Source organism: Myxocyprinus asiaticus, chromosome 16 (assembly GCF_019703515.2).
Source record: "Myxocyprinus asiaticus isolate MX2 ecotype Aquarium Trade chromosome 16, UBuf_Myxa_2, whole genome shotgun sequence".
NCBI classification, from domain to species: Eukaryota; Metazoa; Chordata; class Actinopteri; order Cypriniformes; family Catostomidae; genus Myxocyprinus; species Myxocyprinus asiaticus.
In genome coordinates, this window is record NC_059359.1 from 31,443,116 (window position 1) to 31,466,063 (window position 22,948).

At 41.7% G+C, this 22,948-nt stretch overlaps 1 protein-coding gene across 1 annotated transcript in view; it reads right to left on the reverse strand.

Annotated features, from left to right (window-relative positions):
* fhod3b (formin homology 2 domain containing 3b) overlaps window positions 1–22,948 on the reverse strand; it is a 276,595-nt gene that overhangs the window by 225,251 nt on the left and 28,396 nt on the right. The window contains exon 2 of the mRNA XM_051721466.1: window positions 18,728–18,834. Coding sequence (XP_051577426.1) covers window positions 18,728–18,834 — 107 coding nt within the window. The remainder of the gene's footprint in view (window positions 1–18,727; window positions 18,835–22,948) is intronic.

Genomic DNA, 22,948 nt, shown 5'->3' on the forward strand with positions numbered 1-22,948 from the left:
TATAGGTCAGGTGAGTTAAGCTGTATGGTCTTGAGGGACCAGAGTCATGTGTGGCCTTGAGTTGCAAAAGACAGTACAGACCCAGCCAACTTCCTGTGACTTACTGCTAGTTTCCAGAACATTCAAGGGGAGGGAGACTGAAGGGCAAATTCACACAATATTTCAGTGCAAAAACTGTGAATAGGTTTCCCAAAAATGAAAATTCTGGTGGTTATTTACTCACCCTCAAGTTGTTTCAAACATGTATGACTTTCTTTCTTATGGGGAACACAAAAGAATGAAAAATATGAATTAATATCTTGGCCCCTCTTTGTAAAAAAGGACTAAACTATTGATCTGTTTCTCACCCACACCTAGCATATCACTTCTGAAGACATTGATTTAACCACTGGAGTCATATGGATTACTTCTATGCTGCCTTTATGTGATTTTGGAGCTTCAAAGTTCTGGTCACCATTCACTTGCATTGTATGGACCTACAGAGCTGAAATATTCTACTAAAAATCTTTGTGTTCTGCAGAAGAAATAAAGTCATATACATCTGGGATGGCATGAGGGTTGGTAAATGATGAGAGAATTGAAATTTTTGGGTGAATGTGACGAGGAGGAGGGCGGGGCCGGGCCGTGATCGGCCGAGGAGAGGGATAGGCGCAGCGGGATGCAACAGTTCGGGAGAGAGAGAGCCACACGCAGCGTTTGTGCTGTGTCTTTTTGTTTCATTAAATATTATTTTGACTGTTCCGACAGTTCCCGCCTCCTCATTTCCCATTTTAAACCTTGTTACATTGGTGCCGAAGCCCGGGAAGCAGGAGGGATGCGCTGTCGTGGAGTACTCGCCACTGCCACATTCCGTGAGGGGAGGAGGGGCTTGCTGCCAGACGCCTGGAGCAGTGGAGCTGCTGCCAGGGGCGGAGGGGCTCCCTACCGGCCGCCAAAACTTGGAGGGGCATTCCATCCACCAGGTGTCGGAGGACTCTTCTTGTACAAGATTTTCTCCGGGCATGGAGAAGGTTTCTCTTAAGACCCAATCCAGCCTTTATGCCTAAGGGTTTCCCTAAATTCACAGGGGAGGTGTTAGAGCTCAGCGCTTTTCACCCAGCTCCTTTCACCTCTCTGGAACATGAGAGGCTGAATGCTTTGTGTCCTGTGCATGCACTCCACATGAATTTGATAAAGAGCGACCAGCTCTTTGTCTCATGGGCTTCCCCCCACACGGGTAAACCTATGTCAGAACAACGTCTTTCCCATTGGCTTGTGGAAGCAATATCTATGGCATATAGCTCTAACGGGCTCCAGCCCCCATTAGGCCTTAGGGCCCACTCCATGAGAGGCATGGCTGCTTCCTGGGCCCTGTTTCAGGGAGTGGGTTCTTCATAATGGGTTCATCCATAACCCTTTCTCCCTCATACTGTGTACGTGTCACCCCATAGGTTTCACACCAAGCACAATGCACAACCTCTTCTCCCTTCTTTATTATGTGTATGGGTTATAGAGCCTGCTAATATTATATAGGATTTGTCAGGCACTGCCTTTAATTAGGGGACCATCCTTTTGGCTGACAGAATCTCCCTGTGAGTGTAGAGCAATTGGGGAGTTATCCATATCTTCCCGTAGGTGGATCTTGAACACGAGAAGATGAAAGAGAATGATAGGTTACCTATTCTGTAACCCCAGTTCTCTGAAACATCGAGTGGAGAGATCCACCAAGCTTTCCCCACTTGCTTCACGAGAAGCGAATATTCTCACTGAGGAAAGTAGCGCGTACAGGTCCTTTTATGCCCTCAGGTAAGGGCGGAGCCTTACGGCAACACTGGCCACATGCTCCTGTCTGTCAAGATTGGATTGGAAGCAACTGGATGCTTCTGCAGAGGTCAGGTGCGTATGCCCTTCCCATAGGTGGATCTCTCCACTCGATGTTTCAGAGAACTGGAGTTACAGAATTGGTAACCTACCGTTTCACAGCTCGCACTGTTTTCCCTTTGCCGTGTGAAATGCCACATTAACAGTACAGTACACACATTTTTCATATTTGCTCCTACTCCTACTGCATTGTTCTTAACTGCTGAATCAAGTTTGTTGTCTTACAACACTATGTCAGTATTCCCCACACTCCTAGATGTCATGACAGTCCCACTGATGTCTTAAAAGAGCAGCGTGTCTTTTGCAACACGAGCAATCGGTTTACGCGATCGGCTAAATTAACGATCACTGATCAAATCATAGGACATAAATATCGGCCGATACCGATCGGTGGCCAATCGATCGGAGCATCCCTGTGTGATTTGCATAATTTATTTAATGAATTGGCTGCTAAAACGATGTAGATAGCATGAGCAAATAAATGACCCCGTCAGTGGGCACAACCAAAGTCTTTCTAGCAAGTCAGTCCACTGTCGGCCATCTTTGGAATGCTCTCGGAAATTTATTCCATTCATGCCAGTGCAGCTCCTATCTGCTTGAATGGGAAAAGAACAAAATCTCAAATATGGTTGGTCAAGATTACGATCAAAGAACAACAAAATCTTACAATCATAAATTGTGATTCTTTACCTCATATTACACAAAAAAAAACTAAATTTTCCCAGCTTGTATAGCTAATGCATATGCATGTTCTACAGTTGATTGACAGGTGATGTCTGTATCTAAAAGGCGATTGGCTCTTTTAACTTTAAGGCGGGACTTCCTTTCTACATCTGCTGACAGTTGAGCGCTCAGAGCTGCTTGGTTGAGCGTTCAAGTTTCTCCCATTCATATTAATAGAAGTGGCCCATCTCTGCTAAATAATCTCTGACACAGCTGATTCTTACTGAATTTCCTCTCTGACTCAGAACAGGCTGAGAGGGCAGAGGAGACCCCTGTTTGCGGGTAAGGGGCCAGTGTGGAGAGGGGACAGCATCCGTGATTCCCTGGCCCCGAGAGCAGAGGTGGTGGTGGGGATGACATGTAGGTCATAGCATTCACATAAAGAGTGATGGACGAGTGCGGGCACAGACACAACCTCCCCAATCCATAGACTATTAGGCCTGATGAACAGAGGAACTGATTTTCTCATGAATAACTTTCAGTAAACATACAAGACGGAATAAAATGCAGCTGCACTGGAGATGGAGACAGATGAAGATTAATATTATTAATAGTTGAACTGAAACTTCCTTCACTAAAAAGGGAACAAAAAAAAAAAACCAGACTGAAATGTAATTCATTATACACTCAGATCAAATGGGTTAGGTTGGATATTAATGACATCAAACCTCAAAAACTTCACTGGATTTTGCGTGCCTCGTGAACAAATGTCATGACATCAAATATGCTTCATAGATTTGATTTGAGAATGAATAATGACTTAAATTTCAGTCTGTTTCTCACACAACGCTATCATATGGTTTCAGAAGACTTGGAATATAGTGCACAAGTCATATTGACTACTTTCATGGTTCTTTTATGGTGCTTTTTTTTTACCTTTTTAGAGCTTGACAGCCAGTGGTCACTGTTGTCATTGTATGGAAGAAACGCTAAAGAAAGATTGGTCAAAATTCTCCTTTTCCATTACATGTATAAAATAACATCATTCAAACTTGGAACAACATGAGGATGAGTAAATAATGACAGAATGTTCATGTTTGGGTAAACTATTGAAGGTAAAATTCCTTCGAACAACCACAATCCTGATCCGCACTGACTCTAGAGCATCCATGTGGGCTGAGGCCTCCATTTACCAGAAATGAGATAAACACATTGAGTGCACAAGAAGAAACACAGTAAAGAAAAGCAGACAAAACAGAAACTCATACAGATGAGAGAAGAGATAAAGAGAGATAGAAGTGTTTGCTAGATTCATCTCCACAAACCTATAATGTATGATACTGCAGGCACGCTTCCCAAAAGTGGAATGGGGCCCAGCCAAACGGTGAGACCCGTAAACAAATGCTGCACTGTGTGAGTTACACAATGAAATTTTGATGGTCTGGTTGGCAACATGCCACAGATGGGGGCATTTACATTAGCAACTACCTACTAGCAGTGTCATTAAAATGCTTTGCTATACACTTAAAAACAATGTCAGGCTATAGACCAGAATCATATTGCTCAGGAAAATATATAACAGTAAGACATTTTTATGATTCAGCCCATTTTATAGAAAAGCCACTTCTGAAACTCGCAAATAAGTAGAAAAGGACAGAATAGGCAAAAAGTATTATAGGTTGGATGATAGACAATTAGAAAAAGAGTATTATGGACAGATGAATCTAAGATTGAACTTTTCTGAGAACAGTTTGATCATAGGGTCCCTAAGAAGTGCCCTACAAGCCATTCATACAGGAAGTGCTACAGAAAACATGGGGAAACACTGAGTCTAAAATTATTGTTTTAGTTAGTAGAAACCATGGATGATACCAGAAACAGAACACAAGCACAGCTATGTAGGACACATTGATTGCCCGAATAAGTTACACAGTGTTGGACAACGGTCATTATTTAGAAATATTTTGCTGCCGTGACTGACAAATCAGAATCAAGTATTCCAGATAGGTCATGTTTTAAGATCAATTCAATGCAAATTTGATGAATAAAGATCGATGAATTTAAAACAAAACATAAAAATTTGTTCCCACTTTATATTAGGTTTGTTGAACTACTATGTACTAACATTAAAATACATTCAATACAATGTTCTTATTGTGTAACATGCTAGTCTGCAAAATCCTCAAAAGATTCACATTTGCTGCAACTGAGGTTAAGGTACGGGTTGGTTTAGGGGTAGGGTTAGGGTTTAGATTAGGATTAGGGTTTAGGGTAAGGGTTGGGGTAGGTTTAGGTTTAGGATTAGAGGTAAATTTAACTGTGTAACTAGAGGTGTAATTAAATGCAAGTACTTTAAATGTAAGTACAATGCAACAGCACGTATGTACATATTAAGTACATTATATCAAATGCTTAAGTACATAGTAAAGACACCTAATATAAAGTGGATCCAAAAATTTCATAAGGATTGCAAACTTTTGAATGGTAGTGTATAACAAACAACAGACAGACAGTTTATGCCATAATTGTCTTTCCTAAAAGGAACATGACAACAAGTGCAACCAAATCTATACCATTCAAGGAAATGAGGAACTGGATCTATTTCATAATGAACTTGCGCTGGTAACATTAGCCTAGCTACTAACCATAAGCTTACTCTACAGAGCCCTACATACTCATTATCAAATTAAAAAGAGTCTTGCAAAGTATGTGCATAAGAAACCCAGAGGGAATAATTTATACAATTGCATATTTTTGGTGCAATACAAAAAAAAAAAAAAACGCCCAACAGAACTGAATGCTGAGGGTGAAGCCATAATCAAACTAGCTGTATGTCTTGGCTGAATACTGTGAGAATTTCTGCATGTGGGTGCTTGCCAAGCAACTACATGGTATCATCCTGCATTGCTGTCCACACCATCTCCCAGAGAGCCCAGTGATTTAAGTTACCCGGACCACCGTGCCCAGCTCGGAGGCTCAGGGCTCGGAGTGTGACTCACGGCCGCGCCCCGCCCTGCCCCGGTGCCTTTCTTCCAGGTGGTGCCGCCTTCAGGCCTCTGAAGTCCCGTGCCCCGTCTGCTTCTCGCCAGAGCCGTTCCCCTGCGGTGCCGGCCCCAGCTCCCGCACTATTGGAGCCCGTACGCCAGCCTCAAAGATAAAGAATCTCCCACGGGAAGTCGGCTCCACCTGCCCGTCAGCTGGCCACCAAGAACCCCAGACAGGTTTCAAAGCGGACCTGACACAGGCAGTCCAGGGATGAGGCAGCTGCTCCTGACCAGTCTGGCCCGGGTGACCACTCCAGCCCCACCATCGCCCCTGGGCCAGCGCGTGGTGAGTATTACATCGCCAAGTGCCCCCTGGGCCTCGGCACCCACATGGTCAATAAAAGAGCAGTTCCTCATTCCCTGGGCCAGCACACTTGTGACAGCCAGGCGCTGGAAGTCTTTCTGGTCAATCAGGCAAACGCGAGTACCCCGTTCCCTTGTTCTCCATCGAGAGATAGCCGGTGAACAGGTAAGTATGCTGGTCTCTGGGGTCGCTCGCCCACCCCAGTCACCAGCCACCGTTGTGGGCTTGCGGAGCAGCACGTCCCCCCTGGGCTGTCTTCCAGCCCAGGCACGGTAAGTCCAGTCGTCCCTTTGGTGCCGCTGTTGCGGAGGCTGGAGGCCAGGTTAGCATTCTCCAGCCCCTCGCGGTGACTCATCAGGACGATTCGCCTCGGCTACGCGATCCAGTTCGCCAGACGCCCGCCCAGGTCCAGTGGCATCTTCTCCACTACGGTGCGGGACGAGGGTGCCTCCGTCCTCCAGGTGGAGGTTACCACCCTTCTGGCAAAGGGAGCAATAGAGCCTGTCCCCATAGCCGAGTTGCACAAGGGCTTTTACAGCCCTTATTTTATCGTGCCCAAGAGAGGGGGAGGGTCGCGCCCAATCTTGGATCTGCTTGCCTTGAACAGAGCCTTACACAGGCTTCTGGTCAGGATGATAATGCAGAAGTGCATCCTGGCATCAGTACGACATCAGGATTGGTTCACGGCCGTCGACCTGAAGGACCTAGAGTTGTTGGTGGTATTGCTGGCCCTGAGGAGGCTCCGGCCGTTGATCAGGGCAACCATGTGTTGGTCCAAACTGACAACACAGCAACTGTAGCGTACATAAACTGCCAAGGCGGCGTACGCTCACCTCGCATGACGCAACTCGCCCGCTGCCTCCTCTTTTGCAGTCAGCAGACGTTGAAGTCTCTGCGAGCCACTCACCTTCTGGGCGTCCTCAACCGGGCAGCGGATGCGCTCTCACGGCAGGTAACACTCCGTGGGGAGTGGAGACTCCTCCCACACATAGTCCAGCTGATTTGGGAGAGATTCGGGGAGGCGCTGGTAGACCTGTTCGCCTCCCAAGAGACCTCTCACTGCCCCCTTTGGTACTGCCTGTCCGAGGCCCCCCTCGGCACGGATGCCTTGGCACACAGCTGGCCTCAGGGGCCACGCAAGTATGCGTTTCCTACTGTGAGCCTCATTGCACAGACTCTGTGCAAAGTCAGGGAGGACGAGCAGCAAGTCCTGTTCATTGTGCCATACTTGCCCAACCGGTCTTGGTTCTCAGATCTGATGCTCCTGGCAGTAGCACCTCCCTGGCGCATTCCCCTGAGGCAGGACCTTCTCACTCAGGGTCAGGGCACATTCCAGCACCCGCAGCCAGACCACTGGAATCCCCTCTACGAGGCGGCTGTATGCCTTGAAGTGGCGTTTCTTCGCAAACTGGTGTTCTTCCTGTGGGGAAGACCCACAGAGATGTACCGTCTGGTCTGTGCTGTCTTTCCTTCAGGAAGGGCTGGAGAGACGACTGTATATGCCATAGCAGCATACCATAATACACTGGACGGGAGACCCTCACGACAGCGCAACCTGATCAACAGGTTCCTCAAGGGCACGAGGAGGTTGAATCTTCCTAGACTGTGCCCGATTCCCTCTTGGGATCTCTCTGTGGTCCTACCTGCCCGACAGAGAGCCCCCTTTGAGCCACTGGAGCAGGCCGAGCTCAGCACTTTGTCTCTGAAGACGGCCCTCCTGGTGGCACTCACTTCCATCAAGAGGGTGGGGGACCTGCAGGTGCTCACTAGCAAATGCCTGGAGCTCGGGCCAGCACACTCTCAGGTGATCTTGAGACCCCGGCCCGGTTACATGCCCAAAGTTCCCACCACTTCCTTTCGGGACCAGGTGGTGAACCTGCAAGCGCTCCCTTCAGAGGAGGAAGACCCGGCCTTGTCGTTGCTGTGTCAAGTTCATGCCCTGCCCATCTATCTGGACCACACGTAGAGCTTTAGATGCTCGGAGCAGCTCTTTGTTTGTTTTGGAGGGCAGCAGAAGGGGAAAGCTGTCTCAAAGCAGAAGCTGGCCCATTGGATTGTGGATGCCATTTTCTCTGAATACCAATTGCAGGACTTACCGTGCCCCTTGGGAGTCCTGGCGCACTCCAATAGAGGTGTTGCGTCCTCCTGGGCACTGGCAAGGGGGGCCTCTCTAGCAGACATATGCAGAGCTGTGGGTTGGGCTACACCCAATACCTTCGTGAGGTTTTACATCCTACGCATAGAGCCGGTTTCGACCCGAGTGTTATACGGTAACAGTAGGTAGGCCGGGCGGCCGGTTGGGTGTACCGCTTGCATTGCGCCTTTCCCCTTTTTCAAAGGTGATAATGTGCGCCTTTTGTCCACAACAGTTCCCTGTATCCGGTGAACCCCAAATTCTTAAGCACTATTCGTGACGAACTCAGCGGAGGAGTTACGGCACCAGGCCCAGTACTCGTGGTATACCCCCTTTTTAGGTGAGTCCATGTGCTCGGGCTCAGTGCTCCATACGTGGTGATTCCCCTTTGTAATCCCAGATGATGAGTTTCCACTGTTCGGTTTCCCCATAGGTGAACCCTGTGTTTCCCCTCACCAGAGCTTTCTCTGCCTCGGCCACTGTTGCTGCGTACCCTCTCTGTAGATAGGGTCCTCCGGTGGTATCATTCCATATGTGAACTTCCCCATTAGTAAGTCCATGTGAAGTATTCTCCACGTTAAGCTCCCTCCGGTAGGATGTGGTCCCCGTAGTGCCCTCCCTCCTGGAGAGGGAAGAGCACTTCCCAGCGCTATTCTAGAAAATGCTCGGTGGGAAATTGCTTAACAGCTAATCAGGAAAGGCTCCGCCGGTAGCCTCCTTGGGTAAGTGCCTCCTCCCCCTTTAATGGGACTAGGGAGACGCCTTACCTAACTCGCTGGAAGGTCACGACGTGGTTGAGTGCTCGCTGTGAGGCACGCAGCAGCTTGCCCATGTCCACTCTTCCGTACCTTGTGACACAGTTCAGCGCCTGCAGCGTTTCCTATAGGAACCCCTCGTGTCACTACATCGACACAACGTCGAGTGAGTGACAGAGAGGGAACGTCTTGGTTACTGATGTAACCTCTGTTCCCTGATGGAGGGAACGAGATGTTGTGTCCCTCCTGCTGCGGCGCTGAACCGGCCGCTGACATGGTCGGGACTCTCTATCGGCTCCTCAGCATAAATCTGAATGAGTGATGCACGCCATCTCCTTTTATACCCGTATGTCCGGGGCGGAGAGTGGCATGCAAATTCCACTTGCCAATTCTCATTGGCCTTTTCTATTTTAAGCAAAGGTGATTGGGGCTCTCAAGATCGAAACCCTAGTGTCACTACATCGACATAACATTGCGTACTCTCCATCAGGGAACAGAGGTTACAAAAGTAACCAAGACGTTTCTATATAAAGAACTATGGCATTTTTGTTATGAAAAACCAGCAGTCTAAATACATTTAGGAAGTTTTTCTGCCACAACTACCATAGTTAATACAGTACAGTTAGTGTTACAGTGTTACAGTAAATCCATGGTAAAGTTTTGTAAGTGTTGTGATTTCAGAATTGAAAAGCCTTCTAATTGATGTTTTCTCCTGTTCTCTTTGTCAGTGCCATTTAGAATGTGGGGGCTGTTTGATTTAAACTAGTTTCATCACGAGACATAAGTTTTGCAACAGACAATTCTGTACCGCATTCAAACGAGTTTCGCAATCCCAGCTGCACATCCCACTGGTTCACAGGCGCATTTAAAATAGTCTGTGCGGTTGAGACCAGTCTGCGAATTACCGCACCTGCTCTGCCCTCTTGCTGCTTTATCAATGATTAAGCAGTGTTGATAATTGGCCCATGTAGCGCTGTTTCATCCCGCTTTTGAAGCGAGCAAAATGTGCTCCAAAACATACAGATCACAGGGGAAGGCTCATTAATATTCACGAGGAAAGCGCTAACTGATTGTTCAGTGTACGTTGCGATCCCCTGTCATCCTACTTTTCAGAAATGTGCTTGCGGGCCACTTGAAATGAAGCGAGTTTGAAATATGTTGTTATGCGTAATGTCACTGTGAGTAAGTGTGTGTATTTGTGTGTGGGTGTGTCTGTGTGGGGCGCTAGAAAGCGCACAGCTGACTGGGGCTGGCAAGCATTATGTTGCATCAAGAATATTAAATTAACCATGTGAAATCCCAACAGCGGCGCTCAGGGGTAGAAAGAAACTGGGAAGAGAAATCGGCCAGGGATTTTACATAGAAACTGGCCCAAAAGTTGTTGGGGGTGGGTGGGTGTCGCTATCCTTTTCTGCATATCACTGCCCCCTTCGGCATATCGCGGTGCCGTTTTGTGGCCCGTTCTGCATAACGTGGCAGCTCATTTCAGCTTATCGTGGCCCATTCGGCTCATTTTGCAGCCAGCCCGGTTCTCCCGATGGCCAGTCCGCCCCTGATCGGCCCCAAAGTGTGTCGGCCCACCAGGAAAATGCCGAGTATGCCAGATTACCAATCCAGGCCTGGCAGTGCTCATAGTTCAACAGTGGCGCAGTGCAACTGCAAAATGCATATAGGGGAAACACTGTAATTACAGATTTCCAAACATTCATTTTGCAAATAACTTGGAATAGAAGTAGAACAAGGAGTCCTGCAACAGATGGTATGGCCCCCACAGAACCCGGATTTCAACATCATTGAGTCAGTATGGGATTACATTAAGAGAGAAAAAGCAATTGAGATACCTATTACATAGAACTGAAGCAAATTCTCCAAGATGCCTGGAACCACCCACCTGCCAACAACCTTAAAGAACTGTATGCAAATGTACCTAGAATTAGTTTTAAAGGCATAGGGTGGTCACACCAAAGTTTTTTTTAAGTTTACTGCACTTTGTATGAAGTTATTTGATAAAATAAAGTATTCATGAATTCTTTTTGAAAACATCTTCACTATACAAAATGTTTTCTGCCCTATACATTTTTCACAGTATACACTTGCCATTAGCAGGTGTGGCAGAAAGTTCAGTTTGAATCATGCATTAAGGATGGGCGATACCACTTATTTTATTTTCGATCTGATACCAAGTACTATCAAGACCAATACTGTTTATACATATACTGATACCTCTATTAAATTGACTTTTTTTATTTTTTTATTTCTGAGGATAAAATGGGTACTAATAGACATTATACTTGAAGGCCATAATTGTAAACATTTTAATAGACATGAACAGCAAATTATCAAACACAACAATTACAAAATATGACCAATTATTTACAAATTTAAATTTACAACTCTGCAGAATCTAAATTCGATTTACAACTCATGCTACACTTCCATGCTAAATACATAATAAAATAAATAGTAATAAAATACAACACTTAGGATCTATATTTTTATGTGAGGATCGGTCCTCTCTATGTACCATCAGACTCTGAACTATTGATTTGTCAAGATCGATCTGTCCATCCCTACCATGCATAAAGATATTTAGGTTACATGTTGCATTAGATATCCATGAAAAATTCCATGAAAAATAAGAATACACCCTGAAAGTATTTTATGGGGAGCAGTTTGTCTGACCATCCAGATCGTATGGTTCCCCCACCTCCAAAATCCCAATTTAACCCTTTCTTCTATTCCTAACAGCTTCATTTTCATTCACATCCAATTAAATAGGGCATCTACCGTAATTAAAGACTCCAACAGAGAGAGCAAGAGAGGAGTAGAGGCAGGGCACAGCACTGGCAAATTAATGAACAAACCTAACCTCTTTAGGTTAATTATCACATTGCTAAACAGATAAATCACAGCTCCTGAACAAACCTGACACACCATCATAACAAATGCATCTCTGCAGGGAGAGCAGAGGCTAAAGGCAGACTCACTCCCCTGAGATGTGCTAGTACAGTGCAGTACACTTTATTTACTCCCAAAAGCCCCATAAACCCTCACTAGCCTGATCCGGGCTCCATGCAGTCTCTCCTGGGTCTGCGGAGTACTGCCAGTCGAACTATCTCCAACTCTATAACTATATTTGAAGTTTCACTACCAGCCTTTTCATGGAATATCACACTATGAAGTCCCATAAAAGCACAAGGGGAGTGAAAAATCAAGAGCTAGAGGGTGAGAATTAAAGAGACAAGACCCATCGCTGACTGGTAGTATATACTTGCTGCCCTGCATACTTGGACCATGTTCAAAACCAACGATTTCCCTATATTGCTATTAATGGCAAATTACAGAGCCTCCTGGAGCAGAAATGACTCAGCAAATATGCTAGAAAAGAGGGATTCTGAGCACAGAAACATGTTAGACTGCCTGGTGATGAGTTCTGCACCAGTTGCCTAACTATGGAGCAGTATCTGCACTGTAAGCATTCACTGGTTACTTCTCAGAACACAAATGATATTCTTATGTGCAGGGTTGGGAAGTAACAGAATACATGTTACGGGATTACTTATTTAAAATGCAAAATATAAGTAACTGTATTCCACTACAGTTACAATTTAAATCATTGGTAATTAAAATACAGTTACATTCAAAAAGTATTTTGATTACTGAAGAGATTACTTTGCATTTTATTGTCATTTGTTTCATTTAATATTTAGTCCTTTCAGATGGAAAACATTTATACATATAAATGATGTGATCCAAAGTGCATCTGAACAGCGGTGAAACACTTTCTTATGATCTGTTACATTCATATGAGCAGACAGAAGTAAGTTTGAAGTAAGTTTGGAGCAGAAGAAATAGAAATTAACCTTGTTTAAATTGTCAGCTTTTCACTAAGCTAAAATGCTATTTCTAGCCATTTTACATGCACATGTTACCAGGCACGATCATATTTTTTTATCAAGAAAATTCACGTTGGATCATAATTTCTTTTTTCTAGTAAGATCTTTGATATTAGGGCAAAAATTGTATTCTTGATAATAATTTTTGTATTGTTTTCCTGTAAAAATATCTAAAAATCCTTAAAACAAGATCAATTTGATTGATCTTGTTTTAGAAACAACATTGCATAAGATATTTAGGTTTTTCAGAAAATGTATTTTTAACATGTGTATTTTGTCTTACTGTACTGGATGAGTTTTTATAGTCACAACAAGTGAAAAAAATCTACCAGGGATGGCATGAGGATGAGTAGATGATGAGAGAATTTTAATTTTTGGGTGAACTATCCCTTTAAGTGAGTAAAAGTGTATTTTAAATTAAAAATATTGCATTCACTTCATTAAGTATACTGAGTTCACTAGACTAGTGATGAAAATACATTTTGGATTCCGGGAAACCAGAACTGCCTTTTTTTTTTTATAACCCTGAATAGCTTAATAATTATTTTGTATTTATAGTAACTACAAAGAGCCACAATAAAATGAAATAAAAAAGACCCCAAAAGCCTAGTTTAACATTTTATTCACATAGACTGTAAGTGTAATTGGAAGCATCCTAAATATGTAAAAAGCAAAGGCTGTTAAAGGGATACTTCACTGAATTTCTTTCTTGTTGGAACACAAAAGCAGATGTTAGGCAGAATGACCTGTCACCATTCACTTTCATTGTATGAAATTAAAAAAAAGATTAAATGACAGTAAATGGTGACTGAGATTTACATTCTGCCCAATGTCCTCCTTCTGTGTTCCCAGGAAGAAAGAAAGTCATAAGGGTTGGAAACAACATGAAAATGAGTAAATGATAGACTTTTCATTTTTGGATAAACTATACAGTCAAGTTTTTTAACCTGTGAATGCTGTCATAAGGTTCTCTAAAGTGAAAGAGCATAGCAACACACACCAGCTCAGTGTTTCCACACTTTAGACCACAGCTCCTCTGCCTGCCATTTACTTCAGCAATAAGGAAAAAAATCCAGCGGTCCAGCTGAGCAGCCTCCTACCCCTCTATTCATGTAATCCGCACAAATATTTGAAGCGTTCCCCTTAAAAGAACTAGGCTTCTCTCCAGGGCCAGAGGGTAACCGAGTCTGACGACAGCTCCTCCGGCACATCGGCCAGGAAAAAAAATTTGTTCAAGTAAAAGTAAGAGGACAGAGTGAGCGAGAGAGCGAGAGAGAGAGAGAGATACTTTCCATTTATACAGTAAGGCATTTGACATATTTGTTAATTAATGTCTACAGTTATCTTGGACGCAAAAGAGTGTTAGAGAAATAGAGAAAATTTGTTGATGGTTGGCCAGGACTCGGTGTCAGTACTAACAGCGGTGTAGGATTAAAGTTGGGGGCCTTTGTCAGCTTTTGCTGCATGAGGTAGTGTGGGAATGATTAGGGTAGTTAAGCCACTGTGACATGGAGATATCCACCTTACAAAATGAGGCGTTAGAGGATCATTCCTCAATCAGAGTCCAAAGTGACTACATATGACAGAGGCACCTGTGGAATGCAACTTGTAATCTGTATCCATCACTGATTGTAGCAATGGAATCCCATCCCAGACCTTCAGGTTCCACATTGAGGTCTTCAGTCTGATTATCAGCGTTCAAAGAAAAACTTCAAGGACATAGAGAAGCAACAAAAAATTTAATTTTCTGTTTATGAAAAAATCACATTTCAATTATTTTTATGACCAGACAAGAATTGTACTGAATATAGCACTTTTGTATGAATAGGATACAAAGTAGGGCCTTAAACTCTAAAAAAATAATACATACAAATAAAAAAATGCTTAAAGGAGGCTGTGCTAAATATTATACAGTAGATATTTAATTTTTCATTCATTTTATATCAGATTTCAATTTTTGCAACCCAGTTACCAAAATTTGAGACATATAGTTAATTTGTGTGATTTTGATTTTTTTTTCTAACAGTAGCAAAAAAACAAAAACAAAAACGCTTCAATAGTAAACAGAACAAAATGTATAATAAAACAAAATGATATATGTATATATATATATATATATATATATATATATATATATATATATATATATATATATATATAATTTTTGTTAATGTGGAACATAACTTTTTTTTGGTAATGAAAATTAATTAATAATTTAAAAAAAGTTTTTACTACAAAAAAAATTAACCAATTCAACAGACTGTCAAAATTGTGACGTTGTATGTTTTTACTTGTTGGATACAGTCGAGATGGTCGAGAACTCTGTGGGTGGGACAGTCAAAAATAACCATTTTAAGGGGAAAGTTTAAAAGGAAAGTATTTATGGAAAGTGCCATATGACAGCGCCTGTGTCTTAGATCAAAGCAATGTCCTAAATGTGCTATTGCTTTCTTTTTGATCCATTATTATCAGTGGTATGAATTCTTCATCTCAGTTTTAAAACAACTAAAATCCAAAAAAAAGGGAAAATTTTGGGAATTAAGAAGATCCTCAGAATTCGTTCCAGATATAAAGTAAACAGTAAAAAGAGACAGTAGAAACAATGAAGCATCAACAAAGGGTTCTCAAATTATTCCGAGAGCAATTTTATTTTTGTGTTTTCAGCAATCGATGAAATGTAGGTCAGTCATGACCCATGAAGCGAGACAGAAAACCACAAAACATGGAAGAAGAAGGTGAAATGGGCTCAGTTTTAATCACATACTTCTTCCAAGTTTTTTAGACCAAGAAATAAAGCACAACTGCAGTAAATGGTAGGGGCTGTGAGCTCCAGCCCATCTAGGCCATAAAAGCCCACTGAGCTGAATTACCCTGTTATTAACAGTAATGTAGTCCTCCATTCCAGTACTCCACAGCCCACTCAGACACTCTGCATGGGTCTAATAATGCTCACCCTTGATATTCTCCTGGGAGAGAGGAGGGCATGAAGAGAGACCAAAGAGAGAAGCGGCATGTGGCCCTTCGCTCATTCAGTTGTACTGCTCTTCTTGTACATTCGGTGAATCTCATAACTATTGCTAATGTTAACGAATAGAACCTTATGGTAAAATGATACCAAGCTTTTAACTTTAAAAAGACATTCATCCTCTCACCTTGTCTTCAACTGCATTGGAGAGACAAACTTTGAGCCTAATCCAGTGGAAATAAAATAGCAGTTGGACCTGCCTCCCCACTTACACAACTACATCCCTAAATATTTGTGGCGTTGTCCAATAACTGCCTAACATGCCAAGAGTTAGCCTTCAATCACTGGAATTTGGCAGTTTCTGCTGCTTATGTCAACCCAACAGGTAGCTAAGATAGCTGTGTGTGTCTACTAAAAGTGGGAGTCAAAAGCCATTAATCAGGGTCAAAGGAAACTGTATGTTTACACGTGTTTGTGCCAGAAACAGATCCAATTCAATGTTAGATTTTGGTTGCACTGTTTCCACTAATACCATATATATAAAACTGTGATCTAAATAGCTTAAATAGCTTTTAAAACCATGATTAAAGTTTAAGAGAAGCATCTACTCTTGGGGACTGCTCACTGAGACAATTAAGTTTGAACCTTGCCAGCTTTCCTAAGACCTGAGGGTGACATCATCAGTGGCCTTGCCAACCAGCCAGGTATTTTAAGGGCTAGCTGAAAAAGGGGCTGTCATAGAAAGTCTGCGGTATGTGCCCAAGATAAAAGAACATGTGCTATGAGATTGTAAGGTCTTTTTGATAGCTTTAGATGGAATGTTTCTTGGATTCTCAAGAGAATGCGCGTAACAAGACTGTGCTTACAGTTGGCTCCAATGAAACAAGACGTGAATGAATATCAGAATGTACAGCTGGTATTAAAGGGGTCATGACATGCCTTTTTTGTTATTTTAATGGTATTTGAGATTCACTGATAATATAAGTAAAGTTTTGTGCACAAAAAACAGTCCTATGTTTGTAAAACATGATCATTTCCACCATCATTCTGACCCTCTGTCAGAAATGCTCGGTTTTGGTGCTGCTTCTCATTTAAGACTTGATAGTAAACGGCCACTGTTATGATTGGCTTTCTGCTCTTTACTGACCTGCTCTCTCAACTTGCCATCTCACTGCTCACCACTACTGGGTGGGCTATGAAAATGATTAAAGGTAAAGTAGGCATTGATGTGTTGTTGTGGAGGCGGTCAGATGCAAATGTCTACCACAGTGTGACATCACAACGTGGAGGAAGTAGAGAACGAGTCATTTTGGCAGATTGGTTTCAACAAATAATCTTTTTGCAGTGAGGAGGAAGTTTTGAGTTCTGAAACTTACAGTATGTTTTTATAGTACAATGACCTCTTATATTCTGCCGAAAGCCATTCACGCATTCTGATTCTGAATGCATTCTGATTCTATATGTCAAAAGATCAAGCAACATTTGAATCTTCATGTCATGACCCCTTTAAGATAACAGTTACCCAGAGGCTATTGAGAATCAAGCTAACACCATTCTCAGTAGTGCCAAGTGCCAACAATTTATACATCCCTGCTGAAAACAAAATAAAAACAGCTAAAACCAGCCTAAGTTGGTTAGATGATCTTAGCTGGTCTCCCAGCCTAGTCAGGCTGGTCAGTTGGCTCATTTTATAGGAGGTTTAGGCATGTTTTAGCTGGTCAGGCTGGGAGACCAATGCCGAGCAGCTAAACCAGCTAAGCACCAACTTGGCCAGGCTGGGAGACCAGCTTAAACCAGCTACGACTTTTTTCAATCTTTTTATCTCTTTATCTTTTAACCATTCAATGGTAGGATGCGCAAGTCATTGTTCCATTGGATTTACATTCTACAAGCAATGCAAGAATTGTTCAATGTCAACGGATGGAGACCAGGAGAAATGGTTGCTGTAGTCTTTCAGGTCATACTGATTTCTATTATTGCAATCTGCTCAGAGCCAAAAATTTTGAAACAGCTGAGCAACAGTACACTGTTTGCAAACATTCCAACACCAGCCACATGCTGGGGGATGTTTTTAGAGGAGCATTTAAATATGAGGATGCACACAACTACATGTAAAACCTTAACTAATGTGACATTAAAATGTGTTATCAATAACTTCATGCCTCATTCAATGAGCAGAATTCACATGTGATTAGTAAAAGAAGCTGTTTTAACCACTTGATGATTAGAAGTAATATTTATGCAGTAGATAATGTGTAGTTTGTAATGTTTACATTCTGCATTTATTGCACTAATGCGCTAACATGCTATACACAGCCATTTTATATGCCAGTTACACTCTGTTATTGTAATTTATGATGACACTGATGCTACTATGCAAATGGACAGAATACAGACAAAACAATGATGATAAGAGAGACATATCGCTTTGGGCAATTGCGTGAATGGCTTTCGGGTGAAGACGGCACATGAGTAAAGCAGCATATCAAACAACGGGCACTTAAAAATATTATAGGGCCTTCTGGAACTTTAGAGTAAAAAAATAACATGACATGTTCTTGGAAAATGTCTCTACACGAATGACTGTATAGATGTAGGTAAGTTTGAACCAGCTCACAAATAATTCTGCACGCTGATGTGTTCATGTTGACTGATCTTAACTGACTGAACAACATAACTGAAATAAGCTGTCAGCCTCAGAGTAGGTGGAGCTCCATGTCACACTTACCGATGATGTGTCCAGTGGCAGTAAGGTGTTTAGCAGCCGGTACAAAGTTTTCCTGAAAATTCGTGCTGGCAAGCTGTTACGAACCACCAAACAGAACTCAAAAACACCTTTGTTTTGGCCAGATTTAGATCGAAATGATGTCACACGCATTCGTTCTTCGATTTCGTATGAAGTATACTAGGGCTTTAATGGACTATATAGCTAACAGATTAATGTCTATTGTAATATTTAACCTCATATATGGGAACAGATGAAAGCTTCAAGTGTGAGGCTTGAGTGGACTTCAATGTTTACTGGAAGTGTCAACATCATCAGCTTGAATTTGACAGTTTGGAAATCGGAATATGGTGTAAATTAAGATAAATTAAGCTTGCTTACCCTCCATCCTCCTGAAAGCCTTCAAGTTCATCTCTCTGCTCGGCCAAGGTGGACTCCAGGTCCAGATAACTGCCATTGTGAGACAACTGTAAAGCACAGTCATCGAGCTGCGAGAGGGACAAAATGAAAAACACAAAAACTTAGAAGAAATATTCATATGCACTTTGAATCAAAGTACAATCCATCTGCATAGACCTTAAAATGTATGATAATGTAAAAATTCTCCTTTTGGGTTCTACAGAAATGAATAACAACATACATGTTTGGAACGGCATGAGCACATAATGACAGAATTTTCATTTTTCCTTAAATGTTCATGATTCTGTGCAATAATAACAATACATATTTTATTCAAGTAAAACATAAACAGAGATGCTGAGGCATTTGATATGCATGACAGCAGGGTGATCTCATGTTGAGCCTTGACATGTCGTCTATGTGCTTTACAGGAATGCACCTCATTTTCTTATTCCGTCGAAAGGATCATAACATCACATTGCTTTATAAACAGTGAGAGCCCACTTACAGCAGTCATTTCATGGTCTAATGTATATTTCACCTCAATAAAAATTATTTGACACAGATACAGTAAAGCATTGGGTGCCATTAAAGCTTAAACATGCTTAAAGCAATTATACTGTCTTGTTAACACTGTTAAGAAACGTTAGAGGATCAACGTTAGAGGTCATTTTTAAGAACATTTTGCCAGGACATTATTTCAAAACACATTGGATTAATTTCTCTGTCAGCCTGAGGCATTAAAAGAACTTCAGGTATTTACAAGCTTAGCTGTCATAACTTTTACAGCTTCAAAGCACTCAAGATGCACACCTCATGTGCAGATTATCCGATTTATCGCCCTCAGTAGAAGTGTTATGAGACGCCCATCCACACCTTTTGGAGATCGTCTGCAGTCTTCAAAGGGCCGCTGTGTTGGAGGCCTGCCTGTTTGTTGACACTTAATTACAGCTCAGTGATGGGATTTAAACCTCCCAGGGGGCTGTTGCTGAGCAGCAGCATAATCTGTCAATCAACGAGTGGAAAGGGTCACTCGCGACTCTAAACATGCTAATTACATGCACTCCCTGTCCAAAGCCCAGACTCTCCCAGTCCAATGTCAGGCCTTTAACCCCCTACCAAGCCATAACCAGCCCCAGGTACAGGTAAGAACATCCTTCATGTGAGGGTACCGTGTGGAGTTTGCTTTTGCCAGCATGTCTGGAATACCAATGGGGTTTTGCTCAAAGTCTCCCACCTCCAAGATCTTTGGAATCCTTAATACAGTTTTGCTTTGCATCGCTATGAAAACACCTGTTAGGGCAGTTGTCAAAAGTACCAGTAATGATACCAGTCTTCCTACAGTATTGCTAGTACCTTGAAAAACATAATATAAAGATTTGAAAATGCATTTCATGACCCCTTTAATTTGGTACCTGTATGCTGTCTGACTGACAACTGACTGCTTTCCAACGCACGTGTATTTGTGAAGAGCGCTCGTAGTGATGCACCAGCGCATAAAATGGAAAAACTGCAAAACGTCTTGGTTAAAGTGCCTGGCAATGTTCTAATGTAAACACAGAAAACACAAAAAAATCAGATACTGTATGTCAAAATATTGGCTCTGTATTGTGCACCTTGCAGTACAAGTCCAGCCTAACAATCCTGCCATTGTTTATTTTACTAATATTAATAAAACAGCAATATTGACAAGGACATTGAAAAGAGAAAACCATTGATCTTAAAAGGAATATTCTGGGTTCAATCCAAGTTAAGCTTAATTGACAGCATTTGTGGCATAATGTTGATTACCACAAAGAGTAATTTCAACTTGTCCCTCCTTTCTTAAAAAAAAAAGAAAAACAAAAGAGCAAACATCTGGGTTACAGTGAAGCACTTACAATGGAAGTGAATGGGGCCAGTCCATAAAGTATAGCCACAAGACGAAAACAATATGCATGTCAACATGATTTAAGTGTGATAAAATTGCTTGCTTTTCTGTGTAAAGTTATTTCCAATTTTACAACTTCGTCGCCATAAGGATAGTCTGCGTTATCGACGTCAACAATAAAAAAAAAAAAATTTTGTTGTCGAATAGTCGTTTGATCTCATTTAACGTAACATGAGATCACATTAAACTCTAATGATGGTGCATGAGAGCAGCACTGCAGTTCACACCTGACTGAGGAGATGAAGAAAACAGCTCACAGTCCAGATGCACTCTAAACTTTCCAAACAGCTTCAGGTGATGTAGATCGCAAAGTATGAGGGAATTATACAAAAATACAAAATAAGCAAATACAGAAGCACTCTCATTGTGGAATAAGCGGAGCTTAAGCTGCCGCTCCGTTGAAGCAAAACTTGCATGTCGAGCGTCTTTAAAGGAAACACCCCAGCGTTACATCTTTAATGCAGTTATATTTAATGTGTTGCAGCTTTATTAAAGTTCAAATAATAAGGAGGCAGGTCATGTAAATAACTACAAACTCCGGAACTGGCATTTCTCTGTGCGGTCAGCACCTCTTCTAAAAGTTGCGCAAAGTGTCCCGATCTAAGGGGGAGAGATTGAAACTGCACCTGGCTGAGGCACATTCGGGGTGTAGCGGGGACGCTCATCCCTCGAGTGCGTGCTTAATGCAGCTAGACTATAACGTGATGGCTTGCGACTTATTGAATCATAATATATGTGTCACTGTGCATTTCTTATCGTGAAGAAAACTGTCAACATATAGCTTTATTAATAAGAGAGAGGTTTTTTTGTGAGTTAAAGATGGATTGAAGTGAATAAAAAGGTGAGAGAGGGTAGTCTTTGCCCCATTATATACTGCAACAAAATACAATTTGGATTTGTTTTTGTTTTTACTTGTTTTCCAATATAAATATCTAAAACTCCTTTAAAACAACATACATTTTCTTTAGCAGCTATACTGCAGAAGAAAAAAATATCTGAGAATGTTGAATATAATATTAAAAGTACAAATATTTTAAAATATCTTAAAAAAAAAAAGATGCATTCACCTGAGAAGCAGCATATAAGATATGTAGACTTGTTTTTAGAGAATAGATCTTGAATATAAATATATTGTGTCTTTAATGCACTCGCAGAAGTATAACCAAGTGAACAAAATACACTTTTAGAGGTATTTTTAAAAGATGATTTTGTCCCCTTTATTGTTAGTAAGCACATTTAATACAAACTTTTAAGTCGGGGCACAAGCTAAATAGTCGGTTAAGAGCTAATGATTAATCGTTGCAATAATCGCCTGAAAAATCTAATAATCATTCTAATAATTGTTAGATTAGTCCAATATCAAAATAATCGTTAGTTGCAGCCCCACATGAGGACGCAATGATGTAAACCCTAAAACCCCCAAAAGAATGAAAAAAAACGACCATTTAAACAACTTTACAGCTCAAGTAATACATGAGTTTTAACAGAAGAATTCAAGTACTACATGGCCCCAATCACTTCCATTGTAAGTACCTCACTGTAAACTCAATTTTGCTTTTTTAAAAGAAAAGCAGGGAAGAGTCAAAATTAATTCTTGTGGTAATCACTTTATGTCACAAATGTGTCAGTTGAGCTTAACTTGTATTGAACTCGGAATATTCCTTTAATTCCTTTGTTTTTTATTTTTTTGTTTACATGAATAATTCCTTGGGAAACAATGTTTACTAAATTGAGAAATACTTAATTGCTACAAGCCATTGTTTTAATTTAATTTGTCAATAATTATATTAATATTTAACTTTTTAAATAAAGGAAGGAATAAAAGGTGTCAAAACTGTATTGACAATTGTGAATTTTGACAGTAGTATAAAATTTGGCTCAACAATTTTATCAAATTCCTGTGTTAAGTCTACATACAGAGCATGGGATACAATTTGGGCCAAACATATTTCTATTACTCATGATTCATGCTGCCCTGCACTGAGCAACTTGTCTAAACCTGACTCAGATGATAAATAATTAAAACCTCTGTGTGCGATTAAACCAGTCCAGAATTTACAGCACCAAATTGTGTGCATTTCCATAAAGTCTCTGTTTCTTCCTGTACCAAGGCAGCACAGAGATAAAGACGGCAGACTTTCAGAGCAGATTGCAAGTGCTATGGTAACAAGATTACCTCTCTTTCCACCTCCCAACACCTTTGACTATCTCTCTGCCACAACTTAAGGCCTTTGCACACCAAACGCAAATTTTGTAAGCATTTTCTCAGGGCA